This window comes from Maylandia zebra, linkage group LG18, assembly GCF_041146795.1.
Source record: "Maylandia zebra isolate NMK-2024a linkage group LG18, Mzebra_GT3a, whole genome shotgun sequence".
Taxonomy (NCBI): domain Eukaryota; kingdom Metazoa; phylum Chordata; class Actinopteri; order Cichliformes; family Cichlidae; genus Maylandia; species Maylandia zebra.
The window spans coordinates 15915529-15934232 of record NC_135184.1 but is presented as its reverse complement, the minus strand read 5'-3'; the positions used below and the strand labels follow the sequence as shown (position 1 = coordinate 15934232).

The window sequence follows — 18704 nt, the reverse complement described above, 5'->3', positions numbered from 1 at the left end:
TCCTGTTATGCAAGTTAGGAAATGATTAATAACATACACACATCGTTTTAGGATTAGCAATGAGCTGTTGTTCAGGACATAATGTTAAATCAAGGCTTATAACATATAGAAAGATAGATTTTAATCACTACAGTTACACCCATGCAAATAGTGGGTGGTTTTCATATTTATCTAAACAAAATTCTTGAATCAACAAATTATTGCATAACATAGTTTAACTGCATGTACTTTACTACTTCCCAACACTCGCTGTGAAAATATCAGTGCATTTGACAAGTGCTAAATACCTTCTGTCAAGCTATAAATAGATTTTATTGATCATATTGTGCGTAATGCCACTCTGAAAGAGTTTTAAAAAGGTAGAGGTATAAATACAACAAAGTCCAGCTTTCTTTGTGTTTGCTGGCTTGACAGAACTTAAAACGCCAGTGATTATCAGCTTTCTCTGTTAACCTGAGCATTCTGCACCATTCTGTGTGTCCTCAAATAAAAAGGGGTGTTTGACACGGCAAGCGAGTCTTTGTGCACACAAAATGATCCCTATGAGTGCTGCCTACTCCTGTCAGAGATGTTAATAGATGATGATGATGATAATATAGTGGTAAATATCTATAAAGAACATAAAAATATAACAGTAAAATGCAACACTGTCGCAAATAAGACAAAAGACTAATGCTGCAGAAAATCGTTAAACTGGTGATTTAACGCACAAAGCAATAAAATAAACATTTTACCACTGAAATAAACAGCTGCTGTTTGTTTCTAATGCGACCGCAGCACATTAGAGCTCTGAAGCTTTAAACTAGACACGTTTAAACATTAAAGGTTTCTGTCCCATCGCCTAATAAAGGAGACTTCAGTGCTTTAGTTTGTCAATAGATCAAAGTGAAATTAACTTTATTGACTGAACAGGTATTCTTGGTGTGTTGCAGCTGCAGTTCCAGCATTGTAAACGAGATTTAGCAGCAGATTAGGATCACCTGTAAAACGTTATTTCTCTTTCAGCAACATGGAAATTCAAGTGGCAAAGGGATGCACAGTTTGCATCGCAGCAACTTTACACTTTCATTTGTGATGTTAGCTAAACAAGTTGCACATATGAAATATATTTTACCAGCAGATGCGGTTCACTTAAAACACGCTCCTCAGCCAGCCTAAATATTTTAAACCAAGAAAACTCAGAATCTGCTGTTATCCATGTTACCACGGTGATTTAGGCAGGTAAAAAAAAAAGCTACTTGACATAGAAAACTCTGACTTTTAGCTCGACATAGCTCCCTAAGCCATGGGTCTCACTTTGTAGTGCACACCTCAGGACTGGTTTAAGTTTTACCTCTTTGATAGCCAAGAAGCTTCTTCAGTAAATTGTTGAAGTCTTTAGGAGAACTGCATGTTAAATTAACTTGTCTGAAAAGTATATACAATCAAAAGTAGTAGTAAATGTAATGTATCAACCTTTCTACTTTAGCTGACCGGATATATTTCTGCTTGCAGTATGGTAGCCAAAAATATTTTTTAAAAATCCACATTTTCTCAAACTCAACGTTCACTGAAAATAGAGCTTGGTATAAGAGTATAAATAGTGTACATTTTTTAGTATCATCATTTTTTCTTTATATTTAGAATTCCATTATCTATAAAGCTACTTGAGCTAGGTTCTTTGATATTTTTAAGGCAAATATCAGATACTTTCAATGTGGAATCTCAGGGCTGTAGCTCAGGTAAACTTGAGTGATGGGTGCTTGAAGTCCCTAAAATATCTGGATGCCTGATCTGTGACAGCAGTTTCGGAGACTGGTAGAAACTACAGTTTTCCAGATGTGAGGCTGATTTTGGTTCATGTCTTGGAAATATTACAATGAATTATGGTGAAATTGCGTTTTTTCCATGTTTAAGCTTTAATATGTGTGGAACCCTTTATCTGATTTGGACTGTGCTGCATAATCTTATGTGCTCTGTCTGTATATGAGAGAAGCCATAACTAAAATATCTGTCCCCTACCTGCAAAACAATGTTTTTACAGGCCTCAAAATATGCAGTCAGAGATTGGGCATCCAAATATTATAAAGGATCTATCTTTCTGTTAACTTGAGCTACAGAGAGTCGACCTTCACAGAGGTAGTTGCACTAAAAGAATTTGAAGGAGCTAGCTCAACAGGTTTCCTAGATAATGGAATTTTTAAAACAGCCCCTTAAAAACGATTATATAAAACATTTAAAAACACTACCTAGTTACGGTAGGGACCTGTTGTTTATGTATTTTAGCTAATGAAATCAGATACCTACCTGCAACATCTCTTCTTTTCTGGTGCTGTCATAATGAAAAGCATTTAAGCAGATTTTTGTTAAGTGCAGAAATTGCCTTTTGTCCCTGAGTTTATTCAATCTGCCAATTTGCATTCCTTGGCTTCATGCTGGAAATGAAAGCTGTGCTCTCTGTCATACATTATTAGAGGTAAAAAGACAGCATGCAAAATAAGTTGTGGCCAATTCTGTCTTCAAATCTGTTTGAAAGTTGTGGTTTTGTTTCTGCATGAGGGCTGTGCTCTTGCATGCTTGGGTCAGTATTGAGTTTGTTAGCTGTTGTAGAGGAAACGATCAAAAATATGTTTAATGTCTTTTACAAAAGTGGAGGTTTATAGATTTTAAACAAAAATATCAATCAGGAGATTCGTTTAGTCGTTTTTTTATTAAGAAAAATACTAAAACAGCAGGAAAGAAAGCTTTCATTTAGTGGGCTGCACTCAAGCTTTTATAGTGTTTTCTCTTCTGCACTCTGCTCCATTCATGTCATGTGTTCACCTCGTTACAATAAACCATCCTCTGTACTTCTTTTTTCTCACATTTAATTATATTTTTTCAACTAGTTCACTGTCACATCTCCACTCAGACAATCTGTTAATGAAGTGCTTTAATTGTTCAAGAGACATCCTTCTGGGTGACACTGACTTTAGCCTTCCCTGCTCATTAAGAAACCCCCTCATATTTCATTTTGAACGATCATCTTCCTTCAGTGCTTTAATGATATCACCGTGTTCCCTTGGGAGTTTAACTGATAGCATTTACATTGTATTTTATTTTCATTTCAGTCACCCTCACCCATCTTTCTTTTCATCATGTCTATTCCAGGAGTTTCCAGAGAACCCAACCAGCCCTGGTGTCACGCCTAATCATGCCCCCAGGTAGCACATCCCATTGATAATAGATGCTCCCTCCCATGCTGTCCCTCTCTTTCATACATACTTGAGATCATCACATTCATCATTTTCTCCATGGTTACAAATGATTTGGTTGGCAGTCAACAAAAGAGAGGGGTGATTATCCAGCCGTAGCGAGCACTTTTAATATCTGCCGCCGTGTAAGAACAGGTTAGTTGTTGTCTGCTTTGACAGAAGGGTGCTGGGCCGAAGGAAGGCTGAAGTTGGTTGGATTCTCCAAGTGCATAAAGATCTTATTCTCTGCAAAACTTGTTCCTTCCACCGAATAATGATGCTTTTTTTCTCCTCGTAGGATAAAGTGTACTCCTGTGAAAGCATATCACATATTTATTGAATTGCACAAAACTCTGAACAACATGAGATCTATTTGTTTCCCTGCAGCACTAAGGTCTATTTAGAGGCAATGCATTGGAAGGTCCGAGCCAGATAACATCACTAGATGCATTACTTTGTGATGTTATCGCAGGCCTGCATGCAGTGAGTTTGCACAAAGATAGGTTCTTTGTCGATGGGACTACCGGTGTTTGTTATCCACATATCTGCAGTTATCTGCTGAATAAGGGCCTTTGTACATGACGAAAAATGCAGACATATGTGGATGTTACTACTTGCATAACTATCAGAATTACACATGCTAGTGTAAAACCAGGACTAAAAATCTGCTGTTTTCTTTCTCTTCTCCCTCCTTTCATTCATCTTACCCCATCATCTTACCCCCTCAATTTATCTTCTCATTACATATGAAACATATGCAATGTGGCTGATGTCGAAACCCCTGAATCTGTTGTACTCTTTGCCTCATCATTGTGCACATATGTTTCTGTCATTCATTATCCTTTCATTCACAATCATTCCCCCATTTTTTCCTGTTTTTGATCAATTTCTCCTTGTTACATTGTTTGTTTTTTCTCCCCTCTGCATCCCTCTACGATTGTATTGGCTGCTCTCTTTTTACCTGCGGCTCATTTATTTCCTCCATCATCGGCATCATCATCGCTCCCTGCATCGCTCCTCCCTTAACCCGGTTGAACTCGTCTCCCCTCCTCCCCTCCTCTCTGTTTCTTGCAGAGCACCTGTGACACCCTCCGGAGTCACTCGGACAGTCTCGGATTCACCCCGAACATGTTACCTCGTCACCCGACTATAGGCAACTTTGAGGAGTTTGCTTGTTGACAACATAAAGCAGGGGTTGGGGATGGGGTGGAACATCTGGGTACTTGACAGCAAACTGTGAAATCATTTTAACAGAGAAAGGCTCTTGAGTGTATGCTCACAAAATGCGTAGTACAGTTTATCAATGCCTGAATAGAAATAGAATACTATCATCAGAAACAAAAGAGACCACTTCCAAAACACAACTCAGGTTTAACTGCCATGTCAAGGCATCCATGTTAATTTACTCATGTTTCATTCAGTAGATTTGTTTATGTTATCGAGTATACAATACGTGAGGATAAACGTGTTCAAAAAGAGGAATCTGAACTGTGTTGCGATGAGTCATGTGGTACTGCTGTGCTAGTATTGATGTACATCAATCAGTCTAGTTAAAAAAAAGCAACAACAAACGCATGTGGATTTGTATGTGTAGCAGCGTTTATCAGTGTTATGCCTCCAGCATCTAACCAATGCTGTATTGAGTGACCTTATAGCAGTCACGTTTTAACGGAAGAGCCTTTTAGACATCTGCTCCACTTTTAATGAGCTGATTGTTGACATGAATTAAAACACTAGACTAGTGTTGAATGTTGCCTTTTGCTACTATGGGGCTTTAAATTGTCTTTAATTAGACATGTGTGCTTACCCACCTTTGAAACACGAGAGGAACTTGATGATTTGTATATATGCTGTTTTAAGACTCCTGAATTACATGGTTTTGTTGACTTTAGGCTTTTTTTAAGACAGTGAGGGTAAAAAAAAAAGAAGTCAGAAGGCAAAAAAAGGCAGTTGATTGTACTGTTATATTTCATTTTCAGTCATATTTCCATTTCTTTATATAGTTGCTGCAGAAATTGTCCCCATAAAAGCTGGCCCTGTTTTCAGTTGAATTCACTCCAACAGAAACAATCTGAATTTCTTTTGCCTTTCCTAATAGTTCAGTTGTTTTCATCACAATGTCTTAAAGATTCATCAGCACAATCCCCTGTGATAGTAATCTATTCTCTATTGAAAATGCTGTGAGTTTAAAAGGCTTGCTGGTGACATTCCTAAACTTGACAGAAATTTGTAAATACCCACAATCAAATGCCATGAAGAAATTCTACATTGCTCATGTGAAACATGTCATATATACATATAAATATAGATATATAAATTTAAAATACAAAAAAAAAATCTTTCTTCATCCGTTCTTACACCACAAGGAATTTGGACTTTCTATCTAGGTGGACCGTCAAGTGTCTTTGAGTACAACATGGATGGCAGACTTTATTAGGTACAAGAGACTTTGCCTCAATACATCTACAACTCACTGCACCTCAGCCCCATTCAGTTGATTTATATTAGAAATGCATTGTAAAATTTTACCATTGTAACCTATTATTATTACGATTATTATTATTATTATTATGATTACAGAATATGTAATAAGTCACAAATAACAGTTTGTGATGTATAAATGATCAAGTATAATAAACTCTATATTTACTCATCTTACTCCTCATGTACACAACTTTTCTTCGAACCTTCGTGTCAGTCTACTTCCTTTCTCGTTTAAATAACACAGAGCGTGTTATTTAAATATTTCGGTTATGATTTGTAGGTACTATAAATACTGGGAACCTTTTTTTCGTGAAACTTTCATGTATAACGCCAGTCAAGTGAGTGGTGTTCATAACTCTGTAGCTTTATTACTCTGTTGTCTGTGTATTAGATGACTGTTGATGTGAAGCACAAACCCTTGGAAATCAGCCATCACTGGAAAGCCAATGACTGGGCGTCTATCGTTGTAACTACCTTTTGTGGCTCTAGATTTAACTACACACACTGTTATGTGGTGTGCTCACAGCTCCGGCGTTATCAGGAACAAGACTGGTAATTTAAGCAGAGCCAGAGAGCACCTTGTGGAAGGACTTAATCCAAATGGAACTTTTGCCTTTCAGGAAGCAGACACTAAGAAAAAAAGGGTTAGTCAGTGGCATTGTGTTACGAGCAATAAATGCACTGAATCAGACAGCACTGTTAGCAAACTGACCAGAAAAAGATTGATTGAGGATCCAAATTATCAGTTTGTGATGTATGAAACAGTTACGATGGATGTAAACCGAGCAGCTGCCGCCTGCAACAATGATGTATGATATGACAAATAAACCATCATGAACTCAATAAGAGACGCAGATGCCAATTCATGTTACACAATGATCCTCCTCTGATGCTGTATTGCCATGATGATTTTGAGTGTGTGTGTGATGCTGCTGGGCTACAAGTGACCCAACATTACCGCAAACTGTGGAGATATGAAGGCTTTACCTCTCTCTCGCCCCACCCCCTGCCTTACTACCAGTCAAAGAAGCAGTAGAGTGTATCTGAGCTGGCAGAAAATATTCCTTAACTATTTATTCTCATTAACTAATCTTTCATGGATATTTACAGCATAGTTACGGCCAAGTAGAAAAAAAAGTTCACTATATATTTCTGCCACCAAATACCTGAATTTGATTGATTTTATCCTAATAATTTACAGCACATCACCCATTTTCTTCCTTGCATGTGTATTCCTATTATCTCTGATCTATTAATGTAATATTAGCTATGCTATTCACTTTGTACTGTTCAAAGTGTATTTTCTTTGGAGTCAGATGAATCAAAACAGTGTTCTCCACATCCTGCACTACAATGTCCTGGATATTATGATTACATTATGATGTAAGAATCCTCCTCTAACCAGGCTTGGGACTGTGCAATACACAGAAGAATAGTTTTTGTGGCTTGATTAAACTGTGTGGCTTGAAATCAAACTAAAATGTGCCTTTAAGACAGGTTCTTACAGGTAACAAAGATTTTCCTGTGCCAACACACACATAGAGACACACACACACATACACACACACCTGGAGAACAAGAAGTTGTTTCATCTGGCTCTATATGCTATATGTGCATTTTATTGTAGATATGTGATTTTAACTCTAAGCTGTACATTAAATAGTTAACACACTTAACTATGTGTAACGTAGTCAGTTTTAAATAAAACTGTATTGGATGTTTGTTTGCTTTTTAAACAATACTTACAGAGGATGTTATGTGCCAGCAAAAAAAGGTAACATCCAGCTTAAATAAACCTGATAAAGTCTACAGTGAAGCTAAAGCACAACAGAATATTCTAAACGGGTAACAAAGGAGAATAAATACTGCAAAGGAGGGTTTTTTGTTTTTTTTTTTTACCACTAGTGGTAATATGATAGTAGTTGTTTTGCCTCTGTACTCTATCACAGTGCATTTTAAATCACACAATAGAAGTTTCCAGTTTTAATTCAAGGGATTTTAGAGAAAGTTTCCCCATTAACTGTTATAATATGTGATTGAAGTGCAGACTTTCTCTGCAACAAAAGTTTTACATTAGCTGTTGAGAAATTACAGCCATTTTTAGACCCTAGTTTTTTCATAGGATATCAGTAATTGCACACACTATCATCATTTTAATGATTGTTTTTAGCACTTAGATGAAACTCATCTGGATTCGGTGACTGCCTGAAGTCTAGTCTGTGCCATTTATTTATGTTTTATTCAGTTTGTGCATCTCTCTGCATTCTTTGTATTTCATAACTGAAAAGGATGCTCCCTTAGGTTGAGATCAGATCTCACGTTCAAGTTAACCTTGGATTTAAGTGATTAAAGGTTGTTTTCTGGAACTGTGCAGGCTCTAGTGGTTTTCTGGCAAAGCCTAATCTAGCCTTCTTGTTCTTGAGTGTAACCAATGGTTTGTACCCTTGTTGGCCAATCCAATCATTCGTTTTAAGAACATAGCTAACTGTTGATTTGGTCTCTCTGAAAGGTTTGTTTTTCAGCCTAATGATGATGTCCCTCACTTGAGCTTCAGATTTACAATTACAGTAACCTACGATACAAAACTTTAAATTAACTACTGATATCATGTTTGTTTCCTTTATCTTTAAATAACAGGTGAACAGGCCTCACCTGGCAAAGAAACAGCTCGTCAGTCAACTGTCCAATTAATTTTCACCCTCTAAAAATGGGGACTGTGTATAAAAATAGCTGTAATTCGTAAACAGTTCACGCAAAACTTTAAAAAACAACTTGAATTAAAGCTGAGAGCCTTTATTGATTGATTTAGACGCCGCTGTGACGGTGTGAAGAGGCAAAACTACAAAAATTATGTTTGTCCAAGAAATTATGGACCTTACTGTATAATTATTATACCCACACTCCTGTCCATTGTGTGTGAAATCAATCACAATTATTTGGAGAGTAAAAATAATTATTCGTGTGTCTGGAGGGTGGAATTGCACTCTTTTTAAACCTCAGTGATGTACAAGGTGAGACATAAAGAAACCCGTTTCAACACATGGAATCTACAAGAAAATGTAGAAAACAAACTGCAAAATGTATTTCAACCTTTACGAACATCAGCATTATAACCAAATTTACCTTAAGTGGCACTGATTATGCAAAATATTATTTTATTGTATAATGCAGTATTGCATTATTAATGTGTGGTTTTGATATAGGCTGGAGTTCTTTCATATTTGCCTCCAAAATTTATTGGACTATATATTAGAAGCGTGGCAGCAGAAGAACATGAGAAGTATACAGCACTGAATAACATGTATTTAGTTCTACTGTCCAGTGATTTTCATTATAGATGATTGTAACGTCTTCTCATCTAAGGTGTGCACTGCTATAGGATCACTCTGTCAATAACTGTGCACAAAATGACATGCTCCTCCCCCCCAAATTACTGAATAATCAAGCAGGAAATTCATTTTAAATCAAAGCAAACTTGTATTTATGTTGACTTTACTGAATACTGAGTCTTATCAGCTGAAATATACATAAAACATTTGCCCCACAGTCTACCAGCAAAAGCAGAGACTAGACAAAGTGCAAAATCCACTCATCGTTCAAATTCAATTTTAAGCCGTTTAAATGGTAAATGTTCTGCAAATGTTCTGTCAATACAAGTGGATGAGTGAAAACATGTTTTGTTTTTTTCATTATAACTTAATCCACACGCCCACACAACCTTCAAACATTTGAAAATCCTAAAAATAGCCTGCAAAACACAATAGACTGGAGCATACTCAGTTCATTCAAAGAGTTTTTGTACTAAATGAAAGTGTGCTACATTTAAAAATAATAATAATTAAAAAGTGGATATTCCATCATTAATAAATACATGCATCAATTTTTTTGTTTTACATCAGCGAAAAGAAAATGAACCCCTTTCCTATTAAGACAGCTACTTCAAACACAGCTCATTATGGATGATTTCTATGGGATGACTAGAAGCTCTGTAACAATCATAAGCAAAATAATACTGCGAGCTGTTAACCATGTTATTAAGTAACTGAAATGGAAACAGTTAATGGTGCAAAAACAGTTATTACGCAAAAATACAGATTATCAGCAGATTATCTGGGTTTGTTTTTCCATTTTTAACAACTGTTAGAAAAGCATTTGAGAAAGGTGTTAGTGTCATGGTGATAGAAATGTAAAAAACAAATAAAAATGTTCAACAATGGTCCACTAGTCATTAACACACATATATATTAGCCCATTTACTGTTAATTGGTATAATCCTGGCTGTCAGTGTTCAACGTATTTTAAGGTAACGACAACTAAACAATCGGAAATAAAACTATCACAAAGTGCACAAAAGATAAATACAAAATGAGAGAATAAAAGCCTGAGAAACAGAAATGATCAGTTAGCCTCTCGTGCTATCCAAAAATCTTGTAATAGGTAATTGGAAAATGAGTTTTAGCGTTGGTATGTAAAATATCAGAAAACGCAAAAGTGCGTACAGCCCAAGTAATCAAAACGGTCTCTAATTGTCTCACTGTTTTCTACATTGTTGCCAGTCAGTTTTTAATTTGGTACTAGCTGTAGGAAAAAAGTCTCATTGATTCAACAGATACACTTACAGTTAAGTCTGATTAACAGCTAGCATTACCTAATGAGTAAAAAGAGTGATTAAGGTAATTAAATTTAGCTTTTAACTGGGGGGAATTCCCATTTCCCTTTGATTATTACCAAATGACATATTAATATTCAGGAAGCCCCCACGGAAGCTTTTTGAAAGCTTGTGTTACAAAAACATTGACTTATGCCTTAATCATTTTCAAATGAATAGCATGACTCTAAAGCCCACAAATCTATTAATGCAGTCTAATCGTAAACGGAAGCTCTGTAGCATCAGTGGCCTCTGGAATGTGTTAAAAATATTAAATCAGTAAATGTATATATGATGGCTAATAGGTAAAGAGCTGTACAGACATGCCACATAAGAGTATGAGATCATTTAGAACGCCACCATTAAATTAGTCTGTCCACACGTCTCAGCCATATGTTTTAATAACCAGATTCAGGTGGTCAATATACCATCACATATTGTAAACTTTCAGATATAAATATTGGAACTGGCATCAAAACCTCTACAAATGATAAGACTTCAAATCTGCTTTGAAAACAAAAACATAATAGAAACAATATATTTACAAAGGCTTTTTAGGGGCTACTGTACTGCACTAAAATTGTAGTTATTCAAAGTGAATTCACCAAATGAGATTACCACAGATTCTAAGGGCCATTTTTAATTATGATATACCGCTTTCACACGTATAAGGTTTATGCGGTCCAACGTCGTCCCACATTTGTGCCAATTAACTGGAAAGTGTGTATGTGCCAAATTAAAAATAGGCTTTCAACTTAAAAGAAGCTAATAAATCCTTGCAGCGACACTAGGACTTTGTTCCTCACAGAGGCACAACAGAATGAATAGCAGGGGGAGTGTTTGAAAATCCAGTGAGGGATTTGCCTTGTTTTGAATTTTTCCTGAAGTCCCAAAAGAGAGCGGGGATGGTTGATTCTGGCAGCTGACGTTTATAGAGAGGCAGTTAAGCATTTATGGTGGGCAGAAATCAGCAAAGTAAGGATGCTGTAAGGCCTCTTCTGCAGAGATCCTCTGGACAGGATTACATTTCAACAGGTTCTGGGTGAGATCAAAGGATAGATTTTAAATTAGTGATTAGCAGTATCAGATTTCCTACAGCAAAACTTTTAGCTGGGCTAATCCATCTCAAATCATCACATTTTTTAAACATTTTTTGCTTTTTTTTTTTTCATTTTTTATTTATTTATTCTTTTTAAATATTCTGCCTACCCACTTCCTGCATTTTTCCCCCAACACTTTGGAATCCAAGGCCATTTTAACATATCTAAAAACTATCAAATAGTTTAAAATTTTCACTGGCCTCCTTTACTATAAAAACAAATTATTGAATATTTGCTAGTCAAAATTAAAATAAAAGGTATCATATTTGAGCATATACTAAAAAATATATTATTGCAAAAGACATCGAGTGACAATTTTTTAATGTTATGTAGATGTTTTTCACAGTAATGGAAAATAAACATGAAATTCTTTTGTCACAAAAATAAACCAATTTTGTCATCGAGCAAATGTGACAAGTTACACCACAAAAATGTCACTAGACAGTCTAATCTAAATACAAAAAATTCTGGGGTTTCCAGGGGGTACTCTAATTATAACTGAGAAAATAATTTTGTTAAATATAGGCTTATTTTTGCATTTTCGCAACCCACTTTGCAGGCATGCACATTGCCATGAAGGAGTCAGATTTAGTTTAAAATGTACTAAGAGGCAATAAAAAATGCATAAACTATAATTGCAAAAGATTTTGTTCATAGAAATTAATATAGCAGCATAATTAGGAGTGATAAAGAAGGGATTAATAGCTCATTTCATGTGAGGAGCCTTGCAAGGCCAAGTTGCTGTGTCCACATGGAACAATATGGTTAGGGTAGTCTGATACAAGACCCTTACCCTCTAACCCAGCCGTGACTGCAACAGGCAAACAGGGATCATGCTATCCTCATGATGACCATTGTAAGAATTGCAATATTTATATATATAATTTTGCATTTTTTTGTTAACATATTCACGTCCAAATATTGCAACATATTTCAACATGTGAAAAAAAAAAAAACATGCTAGAATTGGACCAATCATTTTTCAAAATTGGGGTGGAAAAAATACAACAAGAACAAAAACACAAAAACACACACACACACACACACACACAAAACACCAATCTGAAAATTATCAAGTAAAACTTTACTAAAAGTTGTCTAAAGTTTTTCAGCAAACCGGAGGTGACTGAGCAGAAGGCCCACAATGATTTTAGATGGAATAACCCAGCTACAATAACAGATTTCCATTATTTTACTGTAGCTACTCAAATATTGCGCAAATTTGTTTTAGAGTACCTGAAGTAGATCCCGTCCTGTGCTACTTAATTTAGGGACCACATTAACCAGTGAGGTGGTGGCAGGATACATGGGATATGGCTAAAGGAAGAAAAAGAGTTTGTAAAGAATAAAAACAATTCAGTAAAAGCTCAATGCACTGGAAGTTTTACAAAGAAATGACATCAAAAAAACTACCTTGTAATCTGGGAGTTTTGTCATTGTTGGCCACTGTTCTTCAGTTGGTGTTCCCAACAATGTACAGAGCAGTTAAAGACAAACTTTTAACATTACTTTTAAGACTTGCTGTTCATAAATAATTTAAATATGAGTAGTTCTGCCCGAACAAACCAGAGACCCACACACCAAACTGTATATCGTCAGAAGGTACTGCATTAGCATGGAAAGGATATCTGAAAATTCTTTTCAACTGGTCATCCACATCATTCCCGGGGAATAAAGGCCTTCCAGCATTAGCCAGCTCTGGAAAAAAAATTAAATAAATGGCATCAAATTAAGTTACCATTCAAAACATGAACACAAAAAACCAACTAACTATCCTTTAAAGATGCTGGCCTCAACCACTGCACAATATGACTGTTTACTTAAATGTTGAGTGACTTTAAAGAAGACTAGACAAGAAAGCAGGGGGAGAGAGCAGGGACAAGCGGCAACTCTTTAACTTAAATCTTTGTTTGCACATTTATTACTTGTATATAGTATTACATCAATTATTTTGTTACTTTATTGATAAAGTAAGAGCTTTACTTTACATAGTAAAGTAAAGATATTTTTATCTTATTAAAATATTGATTTTTATTTATGAATGGAAAAAACAAGCCATCCATATTAGCCTCTTATTGTACAATATAAACATTCTGTTTATTTATATGTACGAAGGACAATGACACTATTTCTGCATAGACTTCAAAGGCCTTTGGGTTGGAGTTGAATCCAGGCTGCTGTATTTAACTTTGTAGCTTATGGTCACCTGCTCACACTGTGACCTGAACTGGAACCTTCAAAAGTAATACTTTAAATATTAATAATACTGTAAAATAATATGAAACTACCAGAATCCTAAAAAGAGATACATTTGTGGTCTTACCACCCAGCACCAAATTATTGGATTACTTGTTTAATTTTATCCTCATTTGATTCCACAAACCACACACACAGACCTGCAAATATGCATCCAGCAGACCACATGTCGATAGAGGTAGAGTAAAGTTTGGCTCCAAACAGCACGTCCGGAGGCCGATACCACAATGTCACCACCTAAAAACAAATCAAAACAAAATATATTATCACAACCAGACTAATCTTAAAATAAATGTTGGGCATAATGATGGCTCTCTGAGGTGGGTTTTACATTTGGTGTGTTTCACAAAGAAATTACTTTGGCAACACTGTTACTAATACTGAATGGCATATTTAAATCTCCCTCTGCTTTCCACCACAACTTGTTGGCATTTTAAAAAGCTGCTGCTGTGTCACACACTAATTTTTCCAAGGACTTATGAAAATGAGTCGCCTGGAGGGCACCGCAGGAGTAAAAAGGACAAAAAAAAGAAAATCAAATGCAATTATAGAAAAATTCCACTTTTCAGAGCAAATGTGTGGGCTGACTGCAAGTGACTATGCGTCAGTTTAAAAAGTGCAAAAGTTCACCTTAGTAATTGTTGTGCAAATTACTAAACATGACTACCTGCTACAAAACAACTACTAACTTTTCTTTTTACAAAACTTATACTTGTAGAGCTTCCAGCTAGAAAAGGATTTCAAGTTTTTCAACTACGACAAATGAAAAAAGTACAGTGTTGTTAAGACCTTGCTTCTAAATATGATAAAACTGGCTTTTATAGGGGTTAGCTGAATAATATTGTGGATAAAGTAAAAACTTTAAAAAAAAAACAAAACCCTATACTACGTTTAAGCTGCTCGTACTATATACATTATATAGTATGTCGATGTAACAAGAAGCAACTGTGGAAGCCACAGAGCAATACATCCTCTTAAATGTAAATGATATTTTAAAATCTCAATGCTTCAAACTCAGGTCTCCACTAGATTTTCTGTTTATTACATTTTCAAATCAGCAGCGTCAACCTGGGTCAAAATCCCCATGAGAATCGTTTGCCAGGTTTTTAGGTAAGCCTCGCCCGTCATTTCTCTCAAAGCTTTAGCAATAACAAAAATCAAACACCCACATGCTGAGACATGCGTCACTCCATTTCATCATTAATTAAACAAATTAATTTGAAGATAAAAGAAACAACTTGACGACCTTAACTGTGTGCACATGAGAGACTGCAAAGAAAGCACATTTTAAAAACGAAATAAAACACTGAAAAAGTTGAAGGGAATCTACTGGTTAGATGTAAATACTGTGCTATATTCTGGCTCCCTTTTATATTTAGATCTTAAGGTAATTAGGTCAGTGCACTTCTCAAACAAAGCTGGAAGCTTTCATTTTACTCAGGAAGAGTGGTTTTGTTTTAAAAACTGAGATAGTATGTTTCATCATAAGATTGTTAACCTTTTGGATACCAATACTTCTTGGAAAGCCAGCTTTAAAGTATTCTTACACCATTAGTTTACACAACATTAAAAATAAGTTGTCCTCTCTTTAGACACAGCAGGTGCCAAAAATTGTGCTTTTAACACTGGTCATATGTCTTTAGTTTAAAGCAGTGAGCTGTTATTACCTTCTGCATTAATGATGTATAACCTACCTCTGCTGAGTAACACCTCACAGGAATTCCAAAAGCTCGAGCCAAACCAAAGTCAGCCAGCTTCAGCTCTCCGTTCTACAGACAGATAAACAATTCTTACTATAATTATCAAAGCATATAAATGGATACATGTCTGTATCCACATTATCACCTCCCTGAGTCAATCTAACAAAATTTTGATATAAAAACCTTTGTTTTTTTTTTATTTATTCTAAATCCCACTGCTTTTGAATTATATTATGTATATTATCATTTCATCGTCGCCCCGTGAATGCAATCTCTGTATCACACGTGGTAAACTAAGACACTAGTAAGCTGCAGTGCTCAAATGAATGAACTTCAAAACAAAAGATATTACACAGAATCTCAATGATAAACTCAGTGGTGCTTGTTTTCACAAAGAAAACCAGTGTCCATCTCACTTAGTTTTCACTTTAAAGAAATAGTATACTGATGGAGTCCACACAGCAATGAATGTTTATCAGCCATCAAGTCCAAATGCACCTAAACACTCACTCTGTTGATGAGGAGATTCTGCGGCTTCAGATCTCTATGAAGAACATTTCGACTGTGACAGAAAGCAAGGCCTTTCAACAGCTGGTACATGAATGACTGTACAGGAAAACAAACAGCATCAACAATATGGAGTTAATTTGAAATTTTAAGCAAAAAACAGGCTTTTAAGCAGTCAGGTTTACATAGTTTAAATGCTCTTCATGTTTATGTCTCACCTTCACAGTTTCAGGATCTAGATCCCCGTTGCAGCTGTCGAAATACTTCTTCAAATCCTGCAGCAGAGAAGAGAGACATATTAGCCTCAGAAGGTACATATTAAGATATAGTGCGTTTTAGGGGTGATCAACTCACCTGATCACAGTATTCAAAAACCAAGGTTAACTTCTTGTCACTGTGCAAAACGTCATGTAGTCTAAAAAAGGCAAAATAATATTCTGTTGGTGTTTGTTGACATCAGGGTTACATGCAAACTGGAGGCATTCAGCTCTTCTGTCAGACTTACCTGACAATGTTTTTATGTTTCAGTTCCTTCAGAAGACAAATTTCTCTCAGAGCAGAACTAGGCACCCCCTAAAAGATTATTTTTAAATTTTAATAAAACAAAACAAACAGCTTCCATTTAGTACTAGCCTGCTAACCACTAGCTAACAAACACTGTGACTCTCATATCATTTTATAAAGAACAAACCTCGTCGTCGTCGTCCAACCTGACCCTTTTCAAAGCCACAATTTCATGGGTTTCCCTGTTTTTTGCCTTAAAAACGGTCCCATACGTACCTATGGAGCAGACAAAATTTATTTAAACCACATATCCCGATGAATGGGCACAGCTAAGGGGTCCTAATATTAGCTCGCTACATGCCCACCGTTAGCTAGCGTTAATATAGTAAAAGTGGAAGGCAGAGCTCTTCGGACTGGCACTGTTACTAGCACATACTAGTGCGAGTAAAAACTCGCAATGTGTCCATGTGGTTAACTGGGGCATACATCAACGAATACATATTGCTTACAGATTAGCTAACTTTAGCCTTCGACCTGCATGAATGCTACATTAGCATGCTAGGCTAACTAATATCAACCTTGCGAAATTAACCAAAACGAAAGTCTGAAACTTACCCTCCCCGATTTTTTCAAGCTTTTCATATTTCTGCATGTTTGGCCAGTGAAGCCAGCCTCGAATACGTTAAAAAACCAACGAATGACAACACCCCAAATTGGGGTGAAAAGAAAATGTTATTGTAGCTAGCGTTAGCTTAAATCTGTCTACTATGCTGCTGCTCTTCGGATTGCAGCCGAGCATGTCTTGTTTGTCATCTACAGGCTGAAAGTCGAATTACAGCAACCTTGAAACTAATCTGCTATAATGAACAGCATTTTAACAAGCAGAATTTCGTGTCCTTAAAAAACATCATTTGTGAAAATCGTGTAAAACGCAAGTTTATGTACAAAAGTAAAGTAATCCATAATAGCATTAAAGCTCATTAAAGATGGCTCATTCACAGAGGTGTTGCTGCAGACAAAGTGATAATATGAACATGGTAGAGATGTGATTATCTGGGGCGATCATTACTAACATAATCTTAAAGTGCAAATGTATTCTAGGAAGTTGTGAGACTGTTCATTTCTTCAGTAGACTTCCAATATGGCCTAATATATATGTGTAGTGATGTAAACACAACTTTAAGGCGATTAATTTTATGTCCTTTGTGATGTGATCAGCAAACAAGCCCATTGTTCGGAATACTGATTGCTATTGTTTATTATTACAAAAGAATACGTCAGCACATACAGCTGCAATCCTTAATTTTTTGAACAAAAGAACAATTTTTTGGTGTTTCCTCTATACACCACAGCAGTGGATTTTAAATCAAGCAATCAAAATCAAGCTGCATATTTCCCGCTTTAATTAAAGGAGTTTTTACAAACGTTTTGCATTCACTGTTTAATTACAGGCATTCTCTATAGTCACCCATTTTCAGAGGCTTAAAAGTAATTGGACAATGGATTGACAAGCAGTTTCATAGCCAGGTGAGGCCTGTTCGCGTGTTCTGTCATGATAAGTGAACAGGACATAATATCCAAACTTGATTAAACGTTTTGAGATTATATTTTAAAGCTTTTCGCTGTAATTTAAAATATGAGACTCAGAGATGTTAGTGCAAGTGAAGAAGGCTATCATAAGGCTAAAAAGGACAATAAATCAATTTTAGGGGAGGCCAATAGAATAGAATAAATCTTTATTGTCACTGATGTAAGAACAATGAAACACAGTTTGGCATCTCTCTGTTTGCAGCTTATAGAGATGCCAAAATGTGTTTCAAATCAATAACCTGGTTCATTATTAAACATAAGGAATGGGATGACCAGCTCAGCAACACCAAAAGGCCTGAGTGAGTGCAAAACTAATGTGGATGATGACAAAATTATTTCTATGATTAAGAAAAACAACTTCACAACATCTTACCAAGTTAAGAACACTCTCTAGGAAATTGCTGTGTGTGTGTGTGTTAGTCCCCATAGGGAAATAGTTCCTCTGCATTTAACCCATTCACCCAGTGAAGCAGTGGGCAGCCATCAATGCAGCGCCCGGGGAGCAGTGTGTAGGGACGGTACCCTGCTCAGGGGCACCTCAGGGTAGCCGTTCAGTGGAGTCGAACCCCCGACCTTCCGGTCATGGGGCCACCACTCTACCTACTGAGCTATCCCTGCCCATATGTATAATGCTGTATTATTGTTGAAGTTTATAATCAAGAAACACATTCATGGATTCAAGAACAGAGTGTAACAACAAAAC

General features: G+C 36.1%; 2 protein-coding genes across 7 annotated transcripts in view; one reads left to right on the top strand and one right to left on the bottom strand.

The window, feature by feature from the left end:
- Positions 1-7562, top strand: part of asic1c (acid-sensing (proton-gated) ion channel 1c) — a 112962-nt gene extending 105400 nt beyond the window's left edge. For 3 of the 6 annotated variants that reach the window (XM_023154664.3, XM_023154665.3, XM_023154660.3), the window contains exons 10-11: positions 3130-3182; positions 4287-7560. In XM_023154664.3, coding sequence (XP_023010432.1) covers positions 3130-3182; positions 4287-4365 — 132 coding nt within the window. In that variant the 3' untranslated portion in view covers positions 4366-7560. Of the gene's footprint in view, positions 1-3129; positions 3183-4286 lie in introns of all 6 variants that reach the window. The other 3 variants (XM_023154661.3, XM_023154663.3, XM_023154662.3) reach the window with 3 other exon arrangements.
- A 1587-nt stretch (positions 7563-9149) lies between these two features.
- On the bottom strand, positions 9150-17411 carry cdk5 (cyclin dependent kinase 5). Its single transcript, XM_004542821.5, has 12 exons — positions 17027-17411; positions 16599-16687; positions 16413-16480; positions 16262-16322; positions 16126-16182; positions 15911-16006; positions 15395-15469; positions 13841-13937; positions 13073-13142; positions 12858-12918; positions 12681-12761; positions 9150-11382 (listed from the first exon to the last, which is right to left on the bottom strand). The coding sequence occupies exons 1-12, from the start codon at positions 17061-17063 to the stop codon at positions 11296-11298; spliced, it is 879 nt and encodes a 292-aa protein (XP_004542878.1). The 5' UTR covers positions 17064-17411; the 3' UTR covers positions 9150-11295.
- Between the last annotated feature and the right edge of the window lie 1293 nt (positions 17412-18704).

What these genes read in the sequence shown, in the direction of transcription:
- cdk5 (XM_004542821.5), bottom strand. Translation starts at nt 17,063, where the DNA reads ATGCAGAAATATGAAAAGCTTGAAAAAATCGGGGAGG. An exon ending in GGTTGGACGACGACGACGAG is followed by an intron (nt 16,481 to 16,598) that starts GTTTGTTCTTTA and finishes ATAATCTTTTAG; the next exon opens with GGGGTGCCTAGTTCTGCTCT. An exon ending in CAAAACTCCCAGATTACAAG is followed by an intron (nt 12,762 to 12,857) that starts GTAGTTTTTTTG and finishes TTCTTCCTTTAG; the next exon opens with CCATATCCCATGTATCCTGC.